Source organism: Cervus elaphus, chromosome 8, assembly GCF_910594005.1.
Source record: "Cervus elaphus chromosome 8, mCerEla1.1, whole genome shotgun sequence".
In the NCBI taxonomy this organism is placed as follows: Eukaryota; Metazoa; Chordata; class Mammalia; order Artiodactyla; family Cervidae; genus Cervus; species Cervus elaphus.
The window spans coordinates 25432089-25450603 of record NC_057822.1 but is presented as its reverse complement, the minus strand read 5'-3'; the positions used below and the strand labels follow the sequence as shown (position 1 = coordinate 25450603).

At 40.7% G+C, this 18515-nt stretch overlaps 1 protein-coding gene across 2 annotated transcripts in view; it reads right to left on the bottom strand.

Annotated features, from left to right (window-relative positions):
• EPHA4 (EPH receptor A4) overlaps positions 1-18515 on the bottom strand; it is a 154758-nt gene that overhangs the window by 32610 nt on the left and 103633 nt on the right. For both annotated transcript variants that reach the window (XM_043909896.1, XM_043909895.1), the window contains exons 6-8: positions 4958-5082; positions 3769-3928; positions 2462-2573 (exon numbers count right to left, since the gene is read on the bottom strand). In XM_043909896.1, the coding sequence (XP_043765831.1) occupies positions 2462-2573; positions 3769-3928; positions 4958-5082 (397 nt within the window). The remainder of the gene's footprint in view (positions 1-2461; positions 2574-3768; positions 3929-4957; positions 5083-18515) is intronic.

Genomic DNA, 18515 nt, shown 5'->3' with positions numbered 1-18515 from the left:
ACTACAACTAGAGAATTCTCCCAACCAAAATCTTGGTTAAGACTCAAGATGAGACCTGTTGTTCAGTTGCTCAGTCGTGTCTGACTCTTTGCCACCCCATGGACTGCAGCACGCCAGGCTTCTCTGTCCTTCACCATCTCCTGGGATTTGCTCAAACTCATGTCCATTGATTAGGTGATGCTATCCAACCATCTCATCCTCTGTCATTCCCTTCCTACTTTCTATAAACAAGTGTTATCTCAAACGGTTCTGAGCATTCTGGGGTGCTGAATTTCAGTTAAGTATTTTTTTGAGGTGGCAGTAACGAATGATTTTATTCCTCCTTTAGACTTTTAAACGTCTTTATTTTCCAATGATACCAGTAGTTTATATACAATGTAAAAACTTCAAATATAGAAGTATGTAATGAAAGTAAAAGGGCTTCCCTGGTGGCTTAACCAGTAAAGAATCTGCCTGCAATGCTAGAGACCCAGATTCAATCCCTGGGTCAGGAAGATTCCCTGGAGAAGGGAATGGCAACCCACTCAACATCTTTATTTTCCAACGACAGAAGTTTTTATATACACTGTAAAAATTTCAAACGCAGAAATATATAATACCAAAAGCAAACGCCGATGTACTTTCTACATACTCCTCATCCTGCTCTATCGGTCCTGCTGTCAGACGGATATAGATTAAGGTATGTAGTTTTCATGTGTTTATGAGCCCGGCACGTACAAAGTCAAATGGCAATGGACAAGAAAGAGGTCTGTCTTGATTGACTTACAAAACCAAAAGGATGGGGAGGAAAGAACTCTGGGAATTCAGATTCTGTTCAGGCTAAGGTAAAGTTTCCAAAGTCTAAGGTGTACTATGTGTGTGGGCATGTAAGTGGGCATGTCTAGATGTATGTCTGTATGTGTGTAGTGTATGACGGCAATAGGACTGAATGTGGCAGATTTAACTTCTTCAAGACAAAATTCAGTGCTGTCCTCCAACAGACTTTGCATCAGAAAGAACAAACCAATAATGACAAATGCAGATGCCCACACTCAGTAAGGAGCTTTTCTACACTATGTGAGAGTGAGGATGATTGAGCTCTATATTCCAGGACATTCTGGAGAGTGAGAATAGATACATGATATTAATAAATACGCGTGACAACTCAAACCACCCAGGCAAACGAAGATGTATGGTCATCGTCCTAATTCTAATGTACCACAAAGTGTGAGAAAATCATGGTGGCTGGCCCAGGCCAGTGGAAATAGCCAGAGGCAGTGTTCTGATATCAATGAGCTGGCCGACCAAAGAGGCAGAAAGAGACAGTGCCAACAGACAGTGGCCTGAGGCTAAGCATGGCTGTGCTGGTCCAGTAACAGATCTACTGCTAAAGCAACAGGGTGATTCTGGACAAGGACTGCAGTTTTCTGAGCATCAGTTTCCTTTTCTGTAACATGAAATGATCATTTTGAAATCCTGGGGTCTACATTTCTTCTTAAAAGCCCCACCTTATAAAACAGTTGATGGCATAGGGAGGGTGAAGGTTGGAAAAGGGGAAGATACCCATGCGTGAGACAAAGAAGGCCTAGATGTGGACACAACTGAAGACGGGCAGCTGCCCCCCCAAACCCCTCCCATTCTTCTGGAGGCTCCAGGCAGTGTCAAAAGTAGGTGGAAATGACGACAAGATAAGAAAAACTGGGTCAAAAAACAATATGTTGTCAAACTCGTTCTTGTTCTCTTTTCTAGATTGTTTTTCAAGTACCAAGTTAGACTGCAAACTCTCATAGAATAAGTGATTGCTGTTTTAGATCCTTTTCCAAGAACAATGCCATGCTCACAAAGTGCTCAAAGGGTACCCTCTGGAAAAGTCGCTGGCTTTCCCGAAGGGAAGATGGAGCATAGTACCTGCTTTCTTGCTTTGGTTACTGTTATCACGAACCAGTATCTTGTTAAACCAGCACTTGTGTGCTGGATTATCTATTTGTGCCTATCAAAACTCTCCTGTCAATAGCTCTTAGAGACAGGTATTTTATTATCCCTATTTCACAAAAAGGAAACAAAGCCTCAGAGAGGTGAAGTAACACAGGTGACAGATGGCAGAACTCAAAGTTGAGGTCCAAGTTTTTCTATGTTTTATTTTGGCCTTTGGCCATCAGTCTAGGTTTAAGAGAGGTATAAATATAACACCCTTACAGCCTAGAGAATCTAGAAAGCTCCCAATGGCCTGCTTTCAGCTTGGTTCCCTGGAATTAGCTGGGTCTTTCTAGGACTCTCTGCAGTGAGAGCTGCCACCAGGGTCCAGCCCACAGCTCCAGCAGGGGTGTAGGGAGATCAAAGCAAAGAGGAGCGAGCAAGCTGGCGATGCAAATACAGTGTTTACGATGCTAATCAAAAGCCTCAGCTTTGTGTGGAGGAGACAAAAAGCTCCCTCAGAAAAACTGGGAAGGGGGTGGGGGTGGTGAGTGGCTTTAGTGCTTACCTTCTGCTGATGACAAAAGCTGCGATGAGAATAACCACCAGCACCACGCTGCCCGAGACGGAGACCAGCAGGACAGTGGAGTTGGCCCCGTCTCCGATGATCCTGGAAGGCACTGGCAAAGACAGTTACACAAGCATCACCTTGGGTGAGGTCCTAAGAGTTAGAACTTCTCAGTGTCATAAGTTTCGAGTCTCTGAAGCTATTTGAAAGGCTCACGGCCTACTCTGCTCTTCATGAAGTATTCAGGCAACAGCATTTTCTTTCTAAGACATCCTTAATGAGACAAAAATACTCTTTTTATAATTGTATGAAAAACTTCAACCAGAAAACTCTTATGAAATCCTATGATAAATATTTCCATTCATTCCCTTTTCTTCTTTTCCTTTCTACTCTCAGCCTAAACTCTAACTCAAGGATCTGATGAATTCCTTAGTGAGAAAGACAGTTGGAAATTTCCAAAAGGACAAGTATTTTAGAATGATTCTCTCTCCCCCTACACATACCCCAACTAGTAAAAAACCTGTCTATTATTGCCCATCTCAAAAGCCACTTCCTCCTTGAAGCCTTCTAGGCTAATCTCAAAGGATGTCAAACCTCTTCAGATTTCTTTCTGAATTTTCTCTTTTTTATTCTTATTTTATTTAATAATTTGTGAATAAAATCATTTTCTAGAACTGGTGTAGAGAATTCTGTCCCAGCAGCTTCTTATCTACTAGGCTCAGTTTTGGTTTGTTAATTATGAAGCGGAGTTATCTTATGTAAATTGCTTATTCATAGGTATATGCCCTTTATTAACATTTTGATTCAATCATCCAGTTGGTACAACTCACAATGTTGAAAGATTGATTAGTTGTCTAGAGGGCCTTAAAAAAATAATAATAAAAAAAAATGATCTGACTTGTTTTGAACAGATTCCTAAAAATAAACAGGAGAGGAAAAAAAAAAAAAAAAACTTGGTGCCTTCTCTAATCTTCCCAGGGAGAAAACTCCCCAGCTTAATGTAAGATAGTTATGCAAGTGGCAATTAGTCAGTTTGGCAATCCTGTTTTTCACAGTTTATAGAAGGCTTAGCACAAGAGAAAAATAAGATATTTCTCAATCATGTGAAAAAACAGATCAGATACTAGTATGAAAAATGGTCTTTTCTAAATACCAAGAGGTGTTCTACGTTACAGATATTTGCTATCTAATTTTAACCAATAGCTTCTGAAACAAAATGTATGCCTAACTGAAAATTTTGTACAGTCTCTTAGATTTCAACAGAATAGGAGGGGCAAATCCTATTTTAGAATCTCAGAACTCATTACCTGTGTTGGTTGTGACTTCCAGGGGCTCGCTGAAATCTCCATAGCCAGCTGCTGTCCTGGCTCGGACATGGAAAACATAGGAAGTCAGAGGGTTCAGGCCTTTGATATCTGTGTTCCTGGCAGCTGTCCTGACGATTCGATAGCTTCGTTCATTCTGATCCTACATTACAAGAGGATGAGATGAAGGAAGGTGGCAAAATAAATCCTCCACTTACTCCAGACACAATATTAAAGCAGCTGAGTCAGTCCACTCAGAGGCTGAAAGTAAATGGAGATTGATGAACTCTAAACACTATATTCGGTTCAACGTTACAAGTACTATTGTAACTTAGATGTTGAAAGAAATGTGAAGGTCAGGTATGATCGCTATTGACACTGACCATATCCAGATCTTTACCCGTATCTTTTTTTTTTGAAAAGAACATTAGATGATGGTTGGTGGCTTTACTCACTCCACACCCTGCAATTTAACAGAAATAACAGCTGTAAGAAGGTCCCTTTTCTTTTTTCTATTTTCTATCTAGAAAATGTCAAAAATGTTATAATCTGGTTTCAATGGGGGAAAAAAAACCCCTGTCCTTTTCCTGCTTTTATTAAGGAAGCCAATAAGTGATTATCTTTAAAAAGGAAAGAGAAGACAATTGTTCATTTTCTCGACAACCTTGAATGCAGATAGCTGTCTTCAGAATTCTATCCTTTAAGAGATGAGTTATTTGTAAAAATAATGTCTTTCTATAACTTTAAGAGGCTGCAGAATGTAATTTTCTTTCCCTGATTTTCTATTAAAAGTCATCAAAATCCACACCTTGATTCTGAATAGCAGTAATCTACTTAAACAGATCATTATTTCAACTTTTATGAGTCACTCTCCCTGATAGAAGGTTTATAGATTAGACCTTGTTAGCTATCTTGACTTTCATGACTAGAAAGAAAAAATATAGTTATATTAGAACATAATGTATTTTTTCTATTCTTTAAGACTAGCAACTTAATGCATAAAATTCACAATTGGACTTGACTGGAAAGCCAAATACATTTGGCTTTGAGATTTGCTAGTATTCCAGAATTTGTAACTGGCCAAAAGCTATAGAGAAAAAGAGAAGAAGGAAGGAAGGAAGAGGGAAGGAGGGTAAAAAGGAGGAGGGGTAGCAGGGAGAAAGGAGAAGAATCTTGTTCATTCAAGTAATACCTTCTCATAATACTTCACTTCATACTCCAAGATCACCCCATTGGGCCGATCTGGTTCCAGCCAAGCCAGAGCAACACTGTATCTTGTAACTTCTTTAGCCTGGACCAAAGCAATGGATGAGGGTGCTATTGAGACCGAAAAAAAAAGAAGACAATATCTTACATTCGTGGGAAAAAACTGGTGGCACCAGTCAATAACATCATCTTATCTTTGAAAACTGTGAAGTATTGACTTACCTTCCTCCAGATCCCTATTTCCCTCATCCCCAATTCAAACACATACCATTTTATGGTTCTCTCCAGTATTTGGGGGGCATATGATTTGTCTTAGAAAGACAACCTCTAAAGTAAAGTCTAATAAGTCCACAGTCCTACAGTGTCACCTCTACAGGTTCTGTAGCCATTCCTCAGAAAAGCTATATTATAGAGGATGCTGGGGCTTCCCTAGTGGCTCAGCAGTAAAGAATTTGCCTGCAGTGCTGGAGATGGAGGTTGGATCCCTGAGTTAGGAAGAGACCCTGGAGAAGGAAATAGCAACCCACTCCAGTATTCTTGCCTGGGAAATGCCATTGAAAAAAGAGCCTGGTGGGCTATAGTCCACGGGGTCACAAAGAGTGGGACATGACTGAGCAACTAAACAACAATAGAGAATGCTATCTGCTTGTTTCCTTGGTGGCTCAGATGGTAAAGAATCTGCCTGCAGTGCAGGAGACCCAGGTTTGAATCCTGCGTCGGGAAGATTCCCTGGTAGCTACCCATTCCAGTATTCTTGACTGGAGAATTCCATGGACAGAGGAGCGTGGCAGGCTATAATCCACAGGACTACAAAGAGTCAAATTCAACTGAGCAGCTCACATGATACTGCATTGTATCTGCTTGTTTATTTTCTTGCAAGCCATAAAAGCCTTCAGAAAATCTCCTCTTAAGCTCAGAGGAACTGCATCTCATCCCACCTCCAAAGCATCGAGTGTTGTCATACTAATCTTTAATTTTATGCAAGCAAGAGATAGTGTAACTCTTCCAAGGGTACTGCAGGGAATGCCAGAAGGCAAATAATTTACATACTTTCCAATATAAATAAAAGTACTGCTTAATTATAGTAAAGAGTTTCCAGTTTGAACATAGCCATACAAATAATGAAGAACACAAAGCCACAATAGTCTCAGGACATAGATGGCATTTTCCAACTATTTTACAAAAGTTGAAATACTGCTTTTGCCTGTTGAGTAGAAAACCTTTCCACTAAGAAGGACAAAAAAGCTGTCCTCCACTGGGTGTTTTTATCATAGTTGGAGAGAAAAAACAGCTTTCAGATTTGTCAGCCCATGCTGACTAACCCCTTGCTTCGGCACTGTGGTTGTCACATCTCCATCCAGTGGTCATCAAGCTCTGCGGTGACTGACAATGGCACAAATGTGCCATCTCCAGGGAAAAGAGGGAGCATTCACAAAATGTGCAATCTTATCTAACAAAGCTGTTCTGCAGAACCAGAGATTAGGGGTCTTCCTAAATCAAACGTATATTTTTTATTCATTCTCAAATTGTGAATATATATGAAAACAAGCTGTGCATGAACTTGGGCAAACTCTGGGAGATGGTAAGGGATAGGGAAGCCTGGCGTCCTACAGTCCATGGGGTTGCAAAGAATTGGACACAACTCGGCGACTGAACAACAACATGAAAGCAAACATCCAAAAATGACCACTGAGGAACCACAGAATGGTGCTGGGTCATCTTCCTGCCCATCCCTAGGACATGCAACTTCCAAATCTTAACTCAGAGGGAAAAAGAGAGAGAAAGTAAAATAAACGATCTGCAAGTGGAATGGAGTTGGCTGCAAACCCACCTCACCATATCTGACAGGTTCGCTGGTGGCAAGGGACACAACCAGACCCACCAGAGTCACATGTCACACAAGGGAATCTTCCTGCTAAAGCTTATTCAGCAGAGTACCTCTTGGAGGCGGCCATCTAACAGCCTGGCATCTCTTTTAGAGGTGTCTGGAGATGGTAGTGTGTGCACGTGTGTGCGTGCACACACACACACACACACACACACACACACTCTTCCCTATTTCTTCTTCCCCTATCCATTCCTAAAGCTATTCCAGATTGGATCTCAGGCATAAACACAAATGAAGCTTCGATACAGTGAACACACATGTCCTCCATCAAAGGCAACCCAAAGTTAGTAATGCCAAACTGAGTGAACAGAGTTGCATGCAGCAGACATATGGAAGCCACTGAACATCTGAAGAAAATGAAAACCGGAAATGTGCTCATTAGCTGTATTAAGGTTCCCTGCCCCAACAGACACACACACACACACACACACACACACACACACACACTTTCTCTCTCTCTTCCTTTACTGGTTGACACAGAGCCATTGTTCAGCGCAATGCAAGGAGTGATTTTCTTAAATGTAGAGGCAGCAAGGAGTTTAGGAAGGTTGCCTGGCTGTGAAAAGCCATTTCACTCCAGGTAATAAATATATTGCCTAACAGAGCACTTTAGCATCCACTCCATAAAAGGGGCTCTTTCAACTCCGATGGTCAGGATGGGGAAATGAAATAGAAAAGCGAGGCTGTTAGAAAGAAAGCAGGAGGGAGGAAAATCATAAAGTTATAATGTGAACTTATGCTCAGAAATGTTCTGGGTCAGAGACTGATAATCAACAGATTTCTCAGGAAAGAATTGCCTGGCTGCCCTTGGAGTGAGTGCACTGATTAACGAAGATGGTTTCTCTCTGGCTGGGTTATCCCTGAACTACTGCATGTGGGAAATGAACCTGATTTCCAATTCGGGAGTTGGAGCGGCAGTGTTCCTGTGCCCATTCAAAGGGAATATGAGCTCCACCGGAGCGCTCACAAAATCTCAGGCAGGCTGTTAACACTATCATCGTGTTAACTAATAGAATATTCCTAATGCAGCTCCACTTGGAGAATTCACAGGCACAAATGTGAAAGTAAAGCGAGAGAGTGTCTGCTGACTCAGCTGTCGTAAAAATGGAGGAAGATGAGATGAAAGAGGAAAGAAGAATAAATCGTGTTAATTGACAAAAAATATGATGTTGTGGGGGCTGTAAAGTCTGAATTCTTTCCAAACAGATGTTTTTCAGAAGAGCATTTTTATCAGGCCATGGTGACAAAAGCAACCCACAACCAACTAAGATTGACAATCAGTCCTAAAACGGGAAAGCGTATGGTAATAGACAGCTTCTCTGGCAAGAAGAGTATCAGTTTAGAAAAAACTGGGCTTTGCCACACCACCACTTTGGAGAGAAGAGGCAACTTGGATGTCCTCCATGTTACAAGCCACATAAGGGTTCTTTCCTCGCCTGTCCTAGCCTGCTTCCAATACAGCGTCCAACTCTACATCTGGAAGCCATCACCATGCCTTGTGTGCCTGCCTGCAGCTCGTCTCCCTGGAGGAGGCATTCGGCAATGGCATTTCTCAATCATTTCCCTTCCCCAGTGGTTCCCAACACCAGTCTTCTCATGCCACCCAGGGAATTGCTGCCACATCCCTCCCTCTGCAACTTGGACTATGATTCAAGCAACATTTTTCTTAAAAAGACACAGATTATCTCTCAAAAGACAACTTCTCACTACAGTTATCACTTGCAATTAATGGCAGGTAACCACAGAAATATAAATAATGCATCCATAACAATATGCAATAATAGTGTAATTAACACAATGTTAAAAAAAAAAAAAACAAAAACCCTACCTGCTCTTGCATCTCTATGCTTTGCCAAGGAAAAAGAGATTAGCCAGTGTTAGAGAAGCCTTACGGGTAATCCTGACACCAATTTGGGATTTTGACCTTGGGAAAATCAGAAGAACTGAGAGAGAACTGAAAATTTCCACTCAGGGAAACTCAGAACCACATAACATTCCATCTAGGTTTTCCCTAAAAATCATCTCTGATGCCACTGCTGGTCAGTTTCCACAAGCTGGTAAACATGGCCAAACTCTACTCAGTATAGAAGGGTTTCAGCTTCTGAGTCCTAAAACCTCTGAGTTCTGCCCCTTGCTAACAGAATTAGAAGGGGAGATAATAAACTAATAAAATAATAGCTTGAACGCTTGCCCCAAATACCTGATTTAATAATAGCTTTGACAAATCAACACCTTAGCTCAAAAGAAGGCTTCCAATCACACTGGGAATTTTGGTCAACATAAAAAGACTAGGCAGAAAAAAGGTCCTGCTTGCCTCCCAGTGGGCCAATTTACATTCCCAAACCTTAGGAAGGAAGGCAGACTTGGCTCTTCCTCCATACTGACTCATCCACTGAGCACAAACTTAAGGAGCACCAATGAAACAAGGCAAAGATGGAAAAAGGCAAACAAAGCCAAATTAAATACAATCTTTGGTATCCAATTAAGTGCTACCTTATCCTTCTTAACTGAAAAAAAAAAAAAAATGATGGAGAATTTTGTAATAGTCTTACAGAGAAGAGAGGCTTCCCCAGTGGCTCAGCTATAAAGAATCCGCCTGCAATGCAGGAGATGCAGGTTCGATCCCTGGGTCAGAGGAGGAAATGGCAATTGACTCCAATATTGTTGCCTGGGAAACCCCATGGACAGAGGACCCTGGTGGGCTACAGTCCATGGGGTCGCAAAGAGTTGGACACAACTGAGCAAATGAATATGCACACATACACACATAGAAGGCACTCTTTATTGTCAACCTAGAGAGTCCGTTTTCTAGAACTGAAGAAAGAGTTCCTGCTAACATTCTTATCCAAGTTTCCTCATGGCAATGGGGAGAAGCGAGAGGTGGGGGCTTCCTCATCATACCATGTCCTCAGACATACCATGCACCTGCAGAAGAGTAAGAAGCTGGGAGGAAGCTGAGGGTTGATGTAAGTAGGCTCATTAAAAGAAAAAGGCACGTCTTAGACTAAAAGGCATTCCTCTCTACCCACAGACTTCCTTCATATAAAAGATATTTGCTTTAAGGAAACTCATGTGCCTCTGGACATAAGCAGGCTTCCTTTAATGGCTAATATTTTGACACAGCACACAACCAGAAGAGCTGGTCATGCTAGTTAGAGAATAATGACAGATGGAGGCAAAAATCACAAAGGCAAGAACTCCTAAAGAGTAGTTTCTAAAGAAAGATTTGTGATCTAATTCAATGAAGCCCTTCATTTCTAAGTTTCTGAAGCAGAATCATCAATGTCCATTCTCCTGTCTTGAGACAAAGGTGTCTGAGACCACCTTTTCCTAGCACTCTCAAGGGGATTTCAGTAGTGTTGAATCCAAAATGTGGCCTCCATTTCTTCTTCTTTTTACTTACAAATCATGCTGATACAGCCATTCAATCCTTGTGCAGTCATTCCACACAAGTCCTGTAAGTCTTTGCATGTGGAACTTAATTTAAAGTAGACCTAAATTGGCATTTATGTTTAAAAACTTTAAACACTACACAAGGCAGTAAGTGGGACAAGAAGCCAGAATGTGGAGGGGTGCATTGTGGATTACAGAGAACCACAGAGGATTTTGATTTAGGCTGGGGAATTGTGGTCAAGATTGATTTGTTGGGCAACAGAGCCGCACATGTGACTGGAAAATTCAGGAAATCAGCAGCACCTTGGCTCTGCAGGGGCTCATCTAAGGACGTGTGAAATGAGGTGAAGAAGAAAAAGCCTCCTGATCCAGATGAAGTCTTCATTTTACTAATTTGGCCAGGGGGAAAAAAAAATAATGAATTGAAAAAGAATTTTGGATAAAATTCCAGGTTTGAAATTTACTAGCTGCCACCTTGGACAAGTTACTTAAATTTCCTCACCTCTGTTCACCCATTTGTAAAACCCCTTCTCCCCAGATGCAGGCATGTCAGTTCTTAGAAAGTACACCCAATGCACACAGGCTTATCTTTATATGTCCACTATTCAAGATCTTATCTGGCATACAGTGGTGCTCAATAAATTTGTCAAAGGAATAAAAGTGAACTAAATGTTGAAACACATCTAAAAAAAAACACCACTTTGTAACCAGCAAAATATTTTCCAGATAAAATGTATCCGAAGTAAGTCATCCTTAAAACAACTTAATATCTGCACCTGTTTCAGATGACCTTTTCTGGGTTCAGATTTGCTATTTAGGTTAACAAAGATATTGACAATTACGAGTGAAGCAAATGACAATTCTAATTTTAAATAGAGCCTCTGTTTCCTAAGGGGTTTACAACGCTGCTGAACTTTTTTTGAACATACAGGTTGTAAAATGTCATTCAAAAGTAAGTTAACATGAAAACTAGTTTGCGCTACACCTGTTACAGACGGCATTTTGAGAAACTGCTCTCTCCCTGGATGAGGATGTTGACAATCTGTTCGATATTTCTCCTCTGTATCTGGAGGGCATGTGTAAATAGTTTTCCAGACTTCTCATCTACAAAGGTGAGCGGTGTTAAATTCCCTTCAAGTTAGAAACCTAAATCCAGAAAGAGCCCCAAACAGCCCTCTAGTTTGACAAGACCAGAGTTATCTCCAAAGACACACTGTTTGTAGTTCAGTCGCTAAGTCCTGTCTGACTCTTTACAACCCCAAGGACTGTAGCATCCCAGGCTCCTCTGTCCTTCACTATCTCCGAGTTTGCTCAAATTCATGACCATTGAGTTGGTGATGCTATCTAACCATCTCATATTCTGCTGTCCCCTTCCCTCTTTGCTTTCAATCTTTTCCAGTATCATGACCTTTTCCAAGACACACTAGTGTAAGCAAAGTCACCGCCAGGGGCTGCCCTTAGTACTGTATCTATCCTTGAAACCGCAGGGAAAGGACATCTTTGTTGAAGTCAGGGAACAGAGTGGTGAGCCCTCTGCAGTTAGGGTGGAGGCAGCAAGATTAAGTGTGTGAAAGAGACTGTCTTTCTATGCACCCACTGGAAACAAGGAAAATGGTAGGAACACATCACTTTTTAAAGCTGGAGCAACAACCCAAGAGGATCAAAGGAAACTTTCACTGAAGCTTGAGATTGAATGATCTGAGCTTTCCACTAGGAAGCCATGATAAATTCTGCCCCCCTCAAATAATTCTGTATTCAAAATTTCACATACCCCTGAGAAACTGCAAATGCTTTTGGCATGGAATCTGCCTGGGCTATGTACCTGTGATTACATTTGGTTTGAGAGCAGACCACAGCGCATCTGGGAGGTACAGGTGGGTTTTATCTCTGTGTGTGTTTTGGATAAACAGACACAGCATAGATTCCGGGCTCCATCGTGACTTTCTAACAGTGGTGCGTCTCACAATGAAGAATTACAGGAGGTGCTTTGATGTCAAACAGAGGTGGCTTCTTTTAGGAAAATGGTAAATTTAACCTTCTTTGGTTCAAAGCTCAGCAGTTCTTTCCGCACCCCACTGATGTGAATGCTGCAATTTTCTTTTATTCACTTCCTCAATGACTTGCCATCAAACACCTACAAGTCATTTTACTGCAGCAGTTTGGTCCTTGTGACACCCAAATAGGATGGAGAAGAGAGAAAGAGACATGGGGGAAAGAAAGAGAGGAGGGAGTCACTACAGTCCTTCACTTGTGGGCTGAAAACTGTTTTCAAGGGCCCCACATCACAAGCATTGAATTAAAAGCAGTTTGGGGGATCTTGGGTGGGGAAATAGCTGAAACAGACACATTGCATTTCATTACTGGCTCTAATTAGGGCGGGGGAGGAAGGAGTAAGGCAGGAAATAAACAGAAGCAACAAAAAGTCTCCAGCCTGTGTACAAAGACTGGAAACAGCCCTTTACGGACCTTAAGAAACCTGCAGTAAAAGCTGACAGTGGTTCCCGAAGCCCATGTTTTGGAGGAAGATGACGTCTTAACCTCAGCAGAGTTTTGTTTCCCTCCCCAGGATCTGAATTTAAAGAGGACATGTTTACTTAAGAAGGTCTTTCCCTGATAAGAAAAATAAACCCACAGCTTATACATATCTCTGCTTAATACAAATAGCATATTCAAAATGAATTACTTGGAGCTTAAGGTGGTTTTTGTTCCCTCTTTCTCATTTTAACGCGTCAGCTCTGATTTGCTCTTTATCAAAGATTGGTGCATTTTAAAATGCTGTCAAGCATCAAAATTAAATGCTTCAGAGCACTAATGATATCCTTGTGATTAAGGGTTTTGCCGTCACAGAGATGCTAAGAACTCGGGTGCTAATATTAATTGCTGTCTTCTACATCTCACTAAGGGAGGAAAGGATTCCTCCTCTGAGTTTTGCACTATACCTACGGTACCAAACACCTCTGAGCAAGTTTTATTTTTTATATTATACTATAGTAGTCTATAGCACTCAACAGTGCATAAAGTGCTTTCCTAGACACACTATCTTGTTTGAGCTACATTCAGTCAATCAGCTGGGTTAGTTAGCCCTCTGCTAATCCTTAGGTAAAAATCATTAATGATTGAATCCCTATCCACCCTCCCTTGAACATCACTGATGTTGTAAGAAGTCAGTTCTGCACCCCATGGCTTATAGCTGCTGTATCATTAATAACCACCTAAGCACATTTTCTCATTGTTAAGAATTGAAAAACAAACAAACAGACGAAAGGTATGGAAAAACTTGATTATGCCAAAATTGATACGGAATTATTTTCCTATTCAACAAGAGACATGGAGCCAAATTCTCAATTAAAGTCTTCAGAAGACTGAATTAAATGAAGTTCATTTATATTTAAATATGGAAATATTAATATTAATTAAGCTTATACTTAAAATGTATGAGGGATGCCCTTTTTTCACATAAAATGATTTCCAAGGTCAGTACACACAGAACTTATTTTAAACAAATAAAATAAAGCAGAGTACAGTAACATTTACCAAAGGATATAACAGACTCGTACTTCCAGGGATGGTCAGGATCTGATTTGGGGAAGACTAATGGCACTTTAACTAAGTGATCTAAGAGTAAGACTTTACAAAGTGTTTAACTCAGACTCTACTTATTTCTGTAGAGAAATGAGTAGCAGTTTGTCTCAGACAAGTTTTTTAGAGAGTTATTACCCAAATTTTAAATAATGGAATGTGGTACAATTCTTCGCTTCACATTAAGTGTTTACACACAGAAGCTGGAACTTTTCAGGTGGTGCTAGAAGGATTTCCCTGGTGGCTCAGACGGTAAAGCGTCTGCCTACAATGTGGGAGACCCAGGTTCGATCCCTGGGTCGGGAAGATCCTCTGGAAAAGGAAATGGCAACCTACTCCAGTACTCTTGCCTGGAAAATCCCATGGATAGAGGAGTGTGGTAGGCTACAGTCCATGGGGTTGCAAAGAGTCAGACACGACTGAGCAACTTCCCTTCAGTGGTAAAGAACCTGCCTACTAATGCAGGTGACAAAAGAATCAAGGGTTTGATCCCTGGGTTGGGAAGATCCCCTGGAGGAGGGCGTGGCAACCCACTCAAGCATTCTTGCCTGGGAAATCCCAGACAGAAGAGCCTGGTGGACTACAGTCCAAAGAGCCAAAGAGAGTTAGACATGGCTGAAGTGACAGCACATGCGCGTGCACGCACACACACACACACACACACACACACACACACACACACACACACACAAATACAGAACTGAAGGTCTTCAGATTGGCCTCTGGCTAACTGCACAAAGATGGGAGCTCCCTTCCAATAAATAACTGTGTCTGGGATGGAGCTACTAAGACAAGGACTAAATTTCTTAGACTTCTTCATGTGTGGGATGGTTCATATGTCTGAATTCTGTGCGATGGAGTGTGGGTTGAAGTGGTGACTCCCCTTGGACCCTCCATCCTCTCTGACCCACCATCTGCCAGCTTTATGTTGGTGCCCAAGTCCATCTCAGAAGTTCCCCATCAACTGTCCCCCTCTTCACCACCAACTGCATGTGACCTGAGTAGGAAATAATTTTCTACTGTGTTAACCTACTACCTGACATCTGGGATGACAACAGCTCATTCTGTTTAAGTGGAGCCATTCAGGAAAAAAAGGGGGCATTTTCATATACAGATGGTCTGAGAATTATGATAGTTCTGGTTTGATTTATAATTTTTTGACTTTATGATGCTGTGAAAATGATGTGCATTCTGTTGAAACCATACTTTGAATTCTGGATTTTGTTCTTTCCCTGGGCTGGTGGGTGTACTCAAAGAACTGTTCTATTTTTCACTTTCAGTATTCAATATAATTACATGAGTTAATCAACACTTTATTATAAAACAGGCTTTGTGTTAGATGATTTTGCCCAATATAAGTGTTCTGAGAACATTTAAGATCAGCAAGGCTGAACTATGATGTTTGGTATGTTAGGTGTATTCAATGTATTTTCAGCTTACAATGGGTTAACTGGGGAGAAACCCCACTATAAGTTGAGGAAGAGCTATAATAACATCATACAATAACTATCTAAAATAAAGTATAGGAGTATCATGACCGACAGAAGATGGAGCTGCAGTTGAAAGCTGCCTGAATGGCCTCCCTCTTGGAAAATCCAGCTCCTGGGCACTCACAGTGATAGGAGAGTCACTAATTTGTGAGACACTGGCTGAGTGCCGCCATGGCATCAGCAATGCCAGGAAAAGACCGCAGCTTTGCAGGAATGCAAGACACAAGCACAGCCCCGGGTCTCCTAACAGACTGAATTCTGTGGAATCACGAAATATTAGGCTAAAAGATTCACCTGAACTTGCTTTAATATGAAATGGGAAAAGACAGCGGAGTTCTCAAAATGGTTTTGTTTAGTTTTCCTTTTAGAAAAAAAGTTTACTCTTCATTGCATAGTTGATAGCTTACACAGGTAAAGATTTGGGTTACATGAATCATAGTTAAACAGAGAAGAATGGGCATATGAGCAAAAAGATGCTTTTGGTCTCCTCTGTGAGGCACTTTGACACACTCAACATCAGTCAATCCTTGCAACTCTCTGAAATCCAGTTATCATCAGCGCCTTTGATTTTCTATTTGGAAACTCCTAGAGCACAAAATAATGAAATGATGCAACCAAAGCTATAAAGGAAGATTTTTAAACCCAAGTCTGCCTTACTCAAAAGTATTGTGATCCTCTCTCCCTATCACATGTCTGTAAAAACATATACACAGTACTGGCATTTATGGTGCAACTATTTAATACTATGTGCCAAGCATTGTTTTAAATCTCTTTAAAATATGGATTAACTCTCTTTAAATATGGATTAAATCTCTTTAAATATGGATTAACTCATATAATTTCACAAATACCCTCTGAGGCAAGTACTACTATTATTCCCATTTTACAGATTAGAAAAATAAGGTAAAGAGAATTTGAACAACTTGTTACAAGTTATAGCTTATGTGATGAATTCAAAAGTCAGGTTCTAGGAGCCAAAGTTTCACCCACTGATCTATAAAATCCTCTAGTTCCAGTCTCTCCCCTCCTTTCACTGATAAGAAATTAGGGATTTGATGGCTAAATGCCATCTTCTTCCACAGCATCAGCTGCATCAGTAACAGGGCAAATCTTATGTCTGGTATATGTTAGGTTCAGGGCCATCTATGTACACTGCTGGATGCTAGAAATCCAGAGATAAAGTAGATATATGACATTTGTTAATAGACAAAGTATAAAGCTTTGGGTGATTAATCCCCTCATATTAGAACTACCTACAGAGCTCAGAAGAGAATCAGCTGAAGCTGAAAATTTAATTACAAAATGAAATAATAGTATTTGAAGTTAGGGAAGAAGTAGAAGCACAAGGCAGGCAGATTTCAAGAAGGTTGGTGGTGTTCTATTCTTTGACCTGCTTACTGGCTACATAGATATTTGCTTTGTGATAATTTATTGATGATATGTTTGTCTTGTCTATTTTTCTATATGCATGTATATTTCACAATATAAAGGTTAAAAAGCAAATAAAAGTGCTAGCTAAGAGTATAAAAGTTGGAATATTAAAATTAATAACAAAGATCCATTCACAATTTTTACTTAACACTTTGGGGTTAAAAAAAAAAAATCTAAAAGTTCCATAAAAGATTCAAGTTTTTGCAAATTAGGGCTTTTATAACTTTTTAATCACTATGTTGAATACCTGAGCCATACAATAACAGCTGTCCTTTAAAGTAAAGAGATTTCCCTGGTGGCTGGTAAATGGTAAAAAAAAAAATATATGCCTTCAATGCAGGAGACCCAGGCTCGATCCCTGGGTCAGGAAGATATCCTGGAGAAGGGACTGACTACTCACTCCAGTATTCTTGCCTAGAGAATTCCATGGACAGAGGAGCCTGGTGGGCTACCATCCTTGCGGTCGCAAAGAGTCAGACACGACTGAGCAACTAACACTTCCACGGTAAAGTAAATGTGTTCTTTAAAGGCCTATTTTTCTTTTTAAAATAACTATCTTGAATTAGCATTCCTACATGGAGAGTCACATGATGAGCTGCAGAATTGCAAGTGAGTGATGTCTCAACGTGAAACCAAAGCAACATCCCCAGAATTAACTGGAGATGACTTCGGGGGAATCCAAGTGTCTCTTATGTAGCACGTGTGTCTTCTGTTTGGTCTGAGAGCCGCTTGTTTTACTTTCTGTTTGCTTACTAAGAAATTTGTTGGCAGGTTCCGTCAAGGATAGTCCAACACTTGCCAACAGAAACATAGCAGGATTCAGGGTATATTTCCTGTTAAGTTAGAATGCCAGTTTGAGGCAAACAGGAAAACAAGTCTTTCCACTGGTAGGCGATGTATAAGAATTTGCCCGAGCAAGACACCATTTTAAGATAAGAGAACGGTGTAAAGCTAGAAGCAACAGAAAAAATTAAATAAATACTTTTTTTATTCCTCTCAACACCTCTAGGAAGATGAATCTTCTCATTGCGTCTCAGTGTGCTGGAAAGTGTCTTGTCATAAACTCTTAGTTGAAATTATTTTATAGATTTCTTGCTAAGATAAAACAAAGAGCCCTAGGCAATATATTCCCCTCTATGACCGGCAATGCCCTCCAAAATTAATCTGGAATCCGAAGGATGGTGTCAAAGAAAAGTGTTCTCCTATTGAGCAGAAATACAGCATAGAGAGTGGAAAAGGATTATCTGCTGTGAACCAAGGCTTCTGTTCCTTTAGCTGTCAACCCCACTGGAGGGCTGTAGGCATCCCAAATCTGGAAAATAAAAGCTGTGCTGTGGGCTTCAGGTTCTTTTGTTAATCAGACAGCTGCTAATCGTCCTGCTGCGTTAGGAACCAATGAGACAATGCTGTAACATTAAGCTTTCTGACATCCAAGGCATCTAGATCCCTCCCCAATTAAAGATGTATTAATCACAAGGACTCTAAAAGCCAGGATGATAGATGCACCCAGTAAATCTTTGCTCTTGCCTTTTACTTTCACACTCAGGTTTCTACATTTACAGGCAGAAATGCTTAAAAGCCTACTCCAGACACTGACCAATAAAAAGCCTTGTTCATTACTCTCTATCAGATAGATGCTTGACGATTTCCCACGTATGCCTGAAAAGCCTTTCAGAAAGAGGTAAGACATTGATCATTCTGCTAAAAGAGTCTGTCTGCTTCAATAAATAGATCCACTGTGGCTGTTGTCATCTTGACTTTTT